Below are 10,883 nucleotides of genomic sequence, written 5' to 3' on the forward strand. Positions count from 1 at the left end.
GCATTCAACAAATATTTTGAAACCAATATCTTGTTTCTTTTCTCCTAATAGCAGATGTTGTGGTGTCTTATCCTCCAAACCTGCCACGGAATTTGACAGTTCCAAGTCCTAGCTCTCTCTCTTCTTTGAAGAAGCATCACTTAACCTATTCCGCTCACCATGTAACAGTGAGCAGGACAGGTTGACAGTATGGGTAAGAAAAATAATAACAGTATGGGTAAGAAAAACTACTATGTAATTTCAATTACATTTTAGTTATATACTTAAAACTTTAACAGCCTCCAAAACCACTGGGATACTTGTCTATCAATTTTAACAGGAATTAGAAGTCTTCTAGCCAGCACATTCAACCTGTGCATGACAGATGACCTTCAGACTCCATTTTCTTGCCAGTGCTGAAGATGGAAAGTATTTTCCCACTCATTTTGCTGCTTCTCAAATATGCCACTCTGCCTTCACTTTACCAGCAATTATCTGTTAGCTTATCTAATTTCGCTTTGCTGAAATCATTAGATTGCACCCAAAGATTTTTGCAAAATCTTGATTTTAATTCACAAATTATTGAAGGAATTCTGCAAAAAGCCACACAATCACAGCATCTTGATTTTACAGGTAAAAGCAGCATCCTGATCTGCTGAGCAACTTTAATCTGCTACACAGTGGTGAGGAGAATTTTCTACACCAGCAGGTACTTCAAAAATTACCCCTAAAAAGACCATCAAAATCCCAATAAGAGGACATGTCCATCAGCTGTCACGGGAAAGAAGTACCTCTTCATCTTAGACTACTATGTCCAAGCCAGATACACTAACAAAACTTGCTTCACAAAATCTCACTATACATAAACATCCACAGCTAATGGATAAAAAACCAACATCCAAAGCCCAGAAGCATCTAATATTTTCATCAGCAGCAAATGCTCTTTGAAAAATGCAGAAGTATGCTTTGTTATAAATCACTCAGATACCATACCAAGAGACTGCCCCAAAAGTCGGTAAGTAGGAAAATTAAGGCAAAGGGCAGAGAACAGACTACATCGTGTATGAGGGGAAATGAGGAAGAAAACAGATTATTTATTAAAATAAGTGATGACATTCACAAAGATGAATACTATTATATTCTGGATGCCAACTGAAAAGAGATATACAAAGCAGAGTTTAAAAATAAATATTACGGAGTGACATCGTAACACCACAAAACATATGGCAACTGACACATATCACAACATCCTTACTAAGGGGTTAGCTAACATCAACTGGAACCAAAGTCATTAAAATGGTCTTAGTTTCCTTATCATTTTGGCTACAGACTATGTGTGAATACTTTTATTTTAGCAACAAAATAACTGAAGGTATGAGAATTAAGGCCAGTTATTTCAGTTGAATGTGTATGCAAGCATGTGTGTGTGTGTGCACAGAAAATGGAGAAGTATTTCAATCCAGATGGCACTCAGACTCTGACTCAGAATTATGACTTATTCAGACAACGTGCTTGCATTTGCTGTTGAAATGTAAATGCTGGGAATATTACTAGATACTTTGAAAATATTGCTATAATCCCATAAAGCTACAACTGGGTGCAACCTTTTGTTTTCCCCCATAACCAACTTTCTCTTCTGCTCCTCACTACTAACTTTGCTTCATTTTTTTTACATTTACTGAGTGGTACCATGAAAGCAACAGCACAAATCCGTATGGATCCTCCAGGCTGCTCATTATTTCTACACCTTTAACAAATTTCTCAGCTACTACTCTTCTCACTTTTGGCTAGAGTGGAACAAGTTTTTTAATCTTACTTTAACCACAACATTTTGATAATTTCTGTTACAGCCTGTCATTTCCACTACAATTTAGTTTTATCACCTAAAATGCATTTTTCTGGTTTTAACTAAAGACTCAATATTAGTACGTAATATCTATAAAGTATTATGCTTCATAGAATTATTATTAAGAAGGCACTATTCATTAACAAGCACTGAGTCCTTGACAGTCATACTATCTGTTTACTAGTAGTTGGTTGCTTGTTCGTAATTCAAGTTGCATTTGCAGCCGCCTACTCGAGCGCCTGCCTCTTGCTTATGCTGCTACAGATGAGAGAGAGGAGAGGGCAGAGGCAGTTGGAGGGGGAACCTGCTCACATCCAAGAGGGAGGCTGCCAAGAAGGAATTCACATTAATTTGGAGGAAGTCACACAATTTTCATATCTTTCAGGAAGCTCAGCAGCACTAAAGCATAAGTGCTTACAACACAGGGGTATTGATCGTGGTCAATCGTTAATTCTTTTTGTTTGTTTGTTTGCCGAGAAGCTGGTTTTGACTATTTTATATGATCGATGTAAGCAGAGGAGAAGCGTCTTAGATAAGGCCAAGATTCCTTCATTGTATTATGCTCAAATAAGCATTTTTTACAAATGCAATTTGGGGCGGGGGTGGGTGTTGAGGTATTATAGAAACCAGGGAGAAGGGGAATTAAGTCACAAATAAAAAAATGTCTCCTCCAATAAAATTTCCATAAGAAATAATAATTCTACCATCACCTGCCCCCCTCAAATTTATAACATTCCAGACAAGTGTTGCATCTTAAATCAGCTGAATGTATAATAAAATTAGCTCTCCAGGAAAGCTATTAAAGGAATGGACAATAAATGGGGTGGAATTAGAGAACAACAAGGATGAAGCTGATGTAAAAAGTAACATCATGGTGAAAGATAATGGAAGTTTGTTATTCTATTGCTGTGTTCATTTAGCACATAGAAGAAAACTACCTAAACACAGTCATTAAAAAAAAAACTACTGAAAAATACTTCAGTAAATTAAGACATGTCAGTAAATGGATTTTTTTAATTCCATGATAATTCAAAAATTTGTTTTGATATTATGCATTGTCAGATCATCAGCAGTATTAAGGCAACTATGAATTATAACTGAATTGAAATTATTACAAATATATATATGCTTTAAAACAATACATTCATTGATCATTATTTACATTTAAACTGCAAGAGCAAAAGAGGTATATTTTTTCTGCAACAGCAGACCAAAAAATTGTCACGTATTTCTCAGGATTAATTAAAAAAAACCCACAGGTTTTTACTGCAAAAAAAAAAAAACCCAACCATTTCAGAAATCTACGATCTGAAAACTTATGCTAAATGTACTTCCAATAAAGCAGTATCTCCCCAGCTTTTGGAACTGTTAGAAAAACACAGTAAAATCTCTCAGCATCTGGAGCCTAGTTTTCAACTCTGGAGAAAAGAGCAGAAGAAGTAAAAAGAGCCTGTCCATTTCCAACTACAGCAGAGATGCCAGAGACAAATTTACAAAGTCACCACAGGGTGATGGTCACTTCTGCACCAATACAGAAAGAAAATGAACTAGGATCCTGCAGATGCTTTGGCTGAGGCCTCAGGAAGAGACCTAGTAAGGGACCATCTGAGCCACATCTGGATCTAACCGTTCCAGGAATTTTCACTTTTAAGAATTCAAAAAATCATTGGTTTCAGAAAGAAAGAGAAAGGACATTGCGTGATGGTGCGTACAAAATTTTCACTATCAAATTATAGTAAATATACTGCTTAGTTTCATTAAATATTGTGTGAAATCAAGTTTATTAGAACATACGACGCATAAATCCTACCATGAGGCCTCTGCCTGAAAACTTTACTGCGGAGAGTATTTTTCTTAAGATGTGACAAGTACAAAAAAAGCTACACAGAAAAAAGGATTATTTTTCCCTAACATAATGTTTCTGAAGCTGCAGTGAATTTTTAAATTTATTTCTTCCAAATTCTAAAATACTAAATAAAAAAAAAAATACAAAAAGCAGAATGTCACACAACCCACAGTCTTCCTAGGAATTCAAAATCAGCTGGTAGCCTTCACTTCTCATACCTCCTTACTAAAAAAGCACTAGGGAATTGCTGACAGGGTTCAGCATTGTGCAGAATATTAAATATCTTTTTTGCAATACCCTGGTGACTCTTGAGTCTGTCTCTTACAGCACCATATGTACAGCTGTGTTGGAAAGAGGAAGCTATTAAATATATTAAAAAGTAGAAATATTACCAATAGACACTTCATCAAATAACTGGATCTCATTCATCCCCAAACAAAGCAAGAAATGTTAAGGTTACATCAACATAAGAAAATAACTCTGGATTTAATAACACCACAAGCCTGTTGAACATATTTGAAAGTAAAAACATTGCTTAATAAAACAGATTAGTGTTTCTGAAACAATGAGTATAGCTTTCAACCATCAGAATGCTTTGGTAATAAAGACATTGGCCTTGGTCTTGAAAGGCACTGGGTATCTCAGCTCCCCCACTACAGTCACGGCTAGAAGGTCTTTGGGTCCAAATATATTACACTTAGTTTACTGCCAACACAGGACCAGGAATATTTTGTATCAAAAAGGATTTAATAAAAGGAAAAAAAGAAAGAGTGTTTTGTTTGAGATCGCATTTGCAAATATATTCTTGAAAGTTTGCCCTCCTCCTACATACACGTACAAATATTGCATCCACACCTCCAACTAATGCTTAAAGGAGACAGCAAAAACATACATGCATTCCGCGAAGGCAAACAAGTAGACAACCATGATAACTTTTCAAAAATATCTAAACACTTAAGGACTCTGAATTATTTTTTCAAAAGGGACATTTTCCAGGTTTCTAAGCACCTACAGACCTCAATAGGAAAACTGGACTTTCAGTGGCTCCTATCTCATAAGAATGTAAATCGACATAAGTGAGTACGTGCTGCCAAAAATCCCACTAACAGCCTATCCGCACTTTTACACGTATGTAAGACTTTTACAAGTACGGCTGTTTGGCTTGAGAAGCCTAACACCCATCAACTTTTAATCATATTTGCAATCTTAAATGCTCAAGCAAATTCTGAAAATGGGACTTAGGCTGTTTGTAAAAATTTCCCATAGGCCCCCATCTCCTGCAGTACAGCTCGCAGGCAGAGCGCAGCTTTCTCGGGGAGCCCTCGTAATTTCAGCGGTGGTCTAGGGAAGCACTGCTGCACATTTACCTAGTGTGAGTTCTTCTCTCACACTTCAAAGAAAGAAATGGAAAAATAAAGAACACCTATGAAGCCCTGCTAAGCACAACTTCCTATAAAAATACTGACAAGATCTGAAAGTTTAATTATCACAAGGACTATGTTAATCACCCCACTTACAAATTTTTGCAATAATTTTGTAAGACTCCAATACTACTTTTGCTAAAACTGCTGCAAAAGCGTATGGTTCCCCAAAGGGAAAAGAGGTTTTGTTACTCACAGTAATACATGAATAATTTACATATTTTCTTCTAGTTTCTGAATACGTATTTCTACCTAGACTTACAAAGTTTTTACAGTTAGCAGTGTTTCTGCTTCATTCATTCACCTTTTTTTCTGTAGAGCAGCTAGGTGTTTAAACTAAAGTAGTTGCCTATGACTTGCAACATGCTGTTCTGCTAAAAATTTAGTTTACAAAAAAACCCCAAACACCAGGGCAAAGTCAGCTTTGACTCGTGTTTGGTGCTCCTTCAACCTCAACCACTGCACATAAGCAGGACCAGGTTTTGAGATGGTTTCTGCAGAAACAGTTGTCTGATCAACAAGACCTGGCTGGTGTTGCTGTACTGATTTCCACCACTGACTGTCCACTCCGACTCTGCTGGAGTTTCACGCCTCCCCAGCACAGTCAGCGACAGACAAACGATGCCAGGCTCTTAGTCACTTTGATGCAAAGTCCAGCATCTTACCATAGACCTACCCTCACCAACAGAAGAAATACCAGATTTTAACAACTGAGATTTGGGCACAGGAGCCTTTCTACTCTACTGAAGAGACACTAGAGGAGGAAAGGCACCTGGGGCAGGAACTTTTTAACCACTGCAGAAAGATTTGTCAGCGCTCATACGTCACTGCCTACATATAGCTAGCTTGGAGGTCTCCATGCTGTTCTCGGACTACTTCTGTGGGGCAAGCATAGCTAAAACAAACACAAATCATGTAGTCACAGGCATGCCTGCAGTGCACTTACACCTGCAGTTTATTCCCATACACTTTGGAGGATAAATTACGCTGGTACCAGACATCTTTGTGCAACTGTGTCCCAACTAGAAATTATAAACAATTTTACTAATTTACTTGAAAAACCCAGAGAATTAGATACTATTACAGTCCAGCCTAATAAACTGCTATGATACTTATTTTTTTTTTTTTTTTTTTTTTTTTGCATTCCAGTGCCAGAATTTGCTGGCAAATGGCAATCTTATTTGACAAAAGATTATGTAGGTAACGATGGAGGCTGCTACAACAGCAGAAATTTCTCTTCATCTTCTCTGTTGAGGCCTGCTGTAGAAAGCAGTCTGCAGGATAGTGGCCTAAGACTAATCAGGATCAGAAAAGCACTGTGCTGCTGTGGTAAGCTTCACTAAGTCACAGTTCATTGACCACTAAAACATAAACACAAAATATTTAAAGACGCTTGTTTGCAGCAATTGCAGGAAAACATTTGTAAAGAGAACAACACCAGGCTTCGAGGGAGTCTGAGTCTCATACATGGTTCAAATTGAGGTAGGAGTTGAATGGAAATATGGCCCCAAGTAGAATGAAAGAAAATCTTTACAAAACCAGCCTGTAATGAGTTCGTGTTGCACACAAGAATTTGTCAAAAAATGTTTATGTTATTGACAGTCCTTCGCTGTGCAGGGTGACCACTGTGATTACAGTAAACTTCTCTCTGGAAGAGGTCAGGCCGCAATGACATAACTGTATATGTTAGGGGCTTTGAACACACCACAGAAGAGAGAAATGTCCCAATTTCATTTCAAAGTACATTGATAATAAGGCTGCTATTCCCCCCCCCCAGTGCAAGTGTTCCAGGAATACAAATGATAATGAAAAAAACCAACCATCACTTACTCTGTTTTCCTTCTTTGCTTGTCCTCAAATATATCATTCAGACTTATCGCCACCTGTCCCAAAAACTTGTCCAGCCCCACCAGCGACCTGTGCATGACAATCAGGTACAGGATGTATTTTTCTGGATTCTCCTGCATAAGTAATCCAGGGAGCTCGAAGGAGGCCTCTTCTTTCCAGACAGGATCCAGGGTCTTCTCGGCCACCGAGGTGGAGTACTTCTCCTTGCCCAGCTGTATGATGGTGTAGGCATCGTTGCTGCCATTTTTACCTTTTGGCTTCAGACCTTTGGCTTGAAGGACCGTAACTTGCACGTGAGTTGGGAACCACTTCTGGGCTTGCTCTGCCAACATCATCTTTGCAGATCGCAGCAGCAGCAATATCAAACACAAAGTCTGTAAGTCTTCGAGTTACTGCGTAAGGGCACTTGCAGCCGAGACACCTGTCAGGGGCTCAGCGTGGTCCTTCCTCCAGCGCTCCTCGCCGCGGGTGGCACTCGCCAGCCCTCAGGTTCCCCCCGCCCCACGCGGCCCTACCTGCGACGGCATGGCTGGGGGCTGCAGGGTCCCCCCGCAGCACCGACACTACTCCCCTCCCGCCCCCGGCCTCCCCCCGCCCGCCGGCCCCGCTCCCCTCCCGCCGCTGCCGCCGGCCCGGCTCCCCGCCGCCCGCAGGGCATCCCCCGGCCAGGGCCCCTCTACCGCCCGGCCCGGCCCGGAGCGCCGCAGTCCCCTCAGCGCGGCCCGGCCCGGCGCGGGCCCCGCAGGCCGCCGGCGGCCTCCCCCTGCCCCTCACAGCGCGGGGCCTGAGGGCGGCGGGCAGCGCGGTGGGGGGGGTTCGCCACCGCCCCGCTCCTCGCGGGGGTGTCGGGCCGGGCTGCCACGGCCAGCGCGGCCGCCACGGCGCTGCCCTCCCGCCTGCCTCAGCCTCTCGCCGCGCTCCCCCCGCGCCGCCGCCGCCCGGCCTGACGGGCCGGCTCCGCCGCTTCCGCCTTCTCCATGCTGCCAGCGGCGGCGGCGGCCTCCGCGGCGGTCAGAGGGCAGAGGGCAGGGTTCGCCCCCTCCCCGCCGCCGCCGCCGCCGCCGCCGCCGGGGCGGGCGGCCGCCTCTCCTCCCCTCCCTTTCGCCGCCGCGCCGTGGCCGGTCACCCGGGCCAGGCGACGCGGAGGGCACCGGCTGCCACCGCTGAGGGTCCCCCCTTCCCGGCGGTGCTGCCCGAGGACGGGGCGGGGGGAGGCCGCCGTCCCCCCCGGGGGTTACGGGAAGCTGGGCCCTCGGGGTCCCCTCCCGCCTGAGAGCCCCGTCTCCTTAATTCATCACTGTTTTCATTTCTAGTGGGGAGAGGGAGCTCTACTGGAGCTGTGGGCAGAAGGGAACTTCGGTAGACATTAACTAGTGTTGTACGAATATTGAGATTATTTATATTAATTATTAATATCACCATAGTGATAATATAATGAATAGTATTAATGATACTTAGCAAGGGAAAGAAGCCCCCTTAAATTCTGCGGCAGAGGAGGGGAAGCGCAGGGTTTGTGGCTGTCCATCTCTGCCCCGGCGCGGGGGGCTGGCGGGGGCTCCCGTGGGGCCGGCCGCAGGCTTGTGCAGCTCTGGAGGAAGCTCTCCCCCCATCCTGCTGTGAGCCACTTCAGGAACATCTTTATTTTCTACCCCATCCGCCCGCCTTGGCAATTCTGTTGGGTTTAAACGAGAAAGTGGAAATAATTGTCAGATGTTTCGAGGGCACATAATTTTGTTGATGGTACACCTGGAGGCTCTGTGTGTATGTGTGCGCTTACGTGCGCACCTGTAAGCAGAGTCACAGGTATTAACTTTGTTTCTACAAAAAAAGAAAGGAAGCTCACACGCGATTAGGGTTGCAAGGCTCCATACCCCACCCCCAAAAAACATAACAAGCAGGGAAATCAGCAGCCAAGTCAGATAATACTTCATCCACCACCCCTCACTCATGAGTCCCCAGTCCACAGCTCATCGGTTAGTGAGCAACAAAAAGCTTGGGAGACCTTCTCATACTGCTGAGACCTGCAGGAAATTAAAAAGTTTAAAGCTGAAAGCCATTAGGGAGAGTAACATATGATGGTGCCCACAACACTTAATGCTGAGCGAGTTATTGTCCAGGGTCAGAAAAGGTTGGGGATCACTGGTCTACACACAGTCATTAGTCTGAGTCCCAGCTCACGTTCTCTCTGTACACGATTTAAGTAACTACTTAAATGACGCTTAAGTTTTGACTGGGAACAGTGTTTGTCTGCATGCTGCGATAATTAGCACAGTGCTGGCACTTCTTTCCTCTTCCACCTTGTATCTGATTTTTGTTGATGTTGGAAAATAGATGGTCCAGTTGGAAATGATAACTTCAGAAGCATGTCTTGGGATCATATTTAGACAAAAGCATGTAAAGGGATTATCTAGGCTAGTAATTTCTTAAAGAGTTTTAAGTGCTATGATTACCTGCCTTGGTTTGTATTGTTGAGATCCCAATGGTCAAATTAAGGCTGCACATGAACTCTTTGGCATAAATCACCATCCCCGTCACCTGACAATCACTTCCCCTCCTCTCCAGCTGCCAGTGTCCCACATCCTCAGGTATCTTTCCCAAATGTGTCGCAATGAGTTGTCAAGGAAGCTCTCAGGGTGAACTACTGTGCTTGGGGAAGGAGTAGCAGTATTTCAGGCTGGAAGGATTATGGTGACAGTGTTCTGCAGGAGACTTAGGCCATGGGGGAAAGCCACGGGGTTCTTGTTGGAAACCAGGCAGACATATGTACATCACATTATTTCTTAAATGAGTTTTACCACATACAAATTCTGTTTTAATAGAATATTCTTCATTGCACTAAATCGAAACCAAGCACGATGCACTCGTCAAATCAAAACAAGAAGTGAATTTTAGGTAGGCAGAATGTGTTTATTTAATCAGAAATTTAAGTCAAACATCATGTCTTGCATGCTGTGTCTTAGGAGAAGTTTTATGGGTTCTTATAACAGGCAGGATTTGTGCTTTTTCCTTGTCTTTTATTGGTATTCTATCGTTTCTTATTATTGCCTCTTTCTAAATGAGATCTGACTGGAATATGTATGTATGCAGCTGAACAGGGGAAGGTGGAAGAACTTTCGTACCTCCGCATATGCTATGGCAATACAATACCCAGTCTGCCTTTCTTGCGTTCAAAAATAAGCAGATTATTTGTCCTCTACTCCTTATGCACAACTGGCATGTGAGAAGAGGAGAGTAGAGCCTTCCTCCCTTTCTCGTGTCTCTCCTCTCTGCTCAGCTGGTGGAGCGGGCATTAGGGAGATGCCCTCTCAACTCCCCCACCCCTGTGCTTGAAGTGAATTCTGCTGAAAGGTGCACCAGATATATTTCATTCCCTCTTATACCCCTCTAGGGTCAAGTTGCAATCCGGCCTTTTGATTTTGTTCTCTTTGGAATAGGGACATTGTCATCTTCTTGAATGTCACGTGTGATATAAATGACAAAACATCTCAGAGAAATAATGATATCTCCAGCAACACAGTGTCCCCTGGCACTATGTTAGAGCATTAATCCAGAAACGACTCAGATTCCCATTTACTAAACCACCGCCACCGCTCAGTGGCTGCATGCACTGTAGGTTTTGCTCATCACTGTCCATGATTTAGTGAATATTATGTTAGAAAATCCATTTTGTTCTCTAGGCACCATTTTGGTTACGAGACCATACTGTTCCTTTGCTTTTGCTTTTCCTCCCCATGTTCAGATCAAGCATTGTGGATGCAGGACAAACAGTGCGGGAATATCAGTGGTCATTAATATTAAATACTTTGCCTTAGCAGTACAGTGGGAATGCTAATGAGGATGACTAATCTTTGAGAAACCATTTTTTCTGCCTGAATTTGTAGTGGGCGCTAACCAAACAATAGTTCACGTGGGCAAGGATACCGTGAAGCTGACGGAAGTGATG

General features: G+C 43.0%; 1 protein-coding gene across 1 annotated transcript in view; it reads right to left on the reverse strand.

The window, feature by feature from the left end:
• The window catches only part of RAB11FIP2 (RAB11 family interacting protein 2), a 31,025-nt gene extending 23,626 nt beyond the window's left edge, over nt 1-7,399 (reverse strand). Inside the window, exon 1 of the mRNA XM_009818441.2 lies at nt 6,923-7,399. Coding sequence (XP_009816743.2) covers nt 6,923-7,275 — 353 coding nt within the window. The 5' untranslated portion in view covers nt 7,276-7,399. The remainder of the gene's footprint in view (nt 1-6,922) is intronic.
• Between the last annotated feature and the right edge of the window lie 3,484 nt (nt 7,400-10,883).

This window comes from Gavia stellata, chromosome 9, assembly GCF_030936135.1.
Source record: "Gavia stellata isolate bGavSte3 chromosome 9, bGavSte3.hap2, whole genome shotgun sequence".
NCBI classification, from domain to species: domain Eukaryota; kingdom Metazoa; phylum Chordata; class Aves; order Gaviiformes; family Gaviidae; genus Gavia; species Gavia stellata.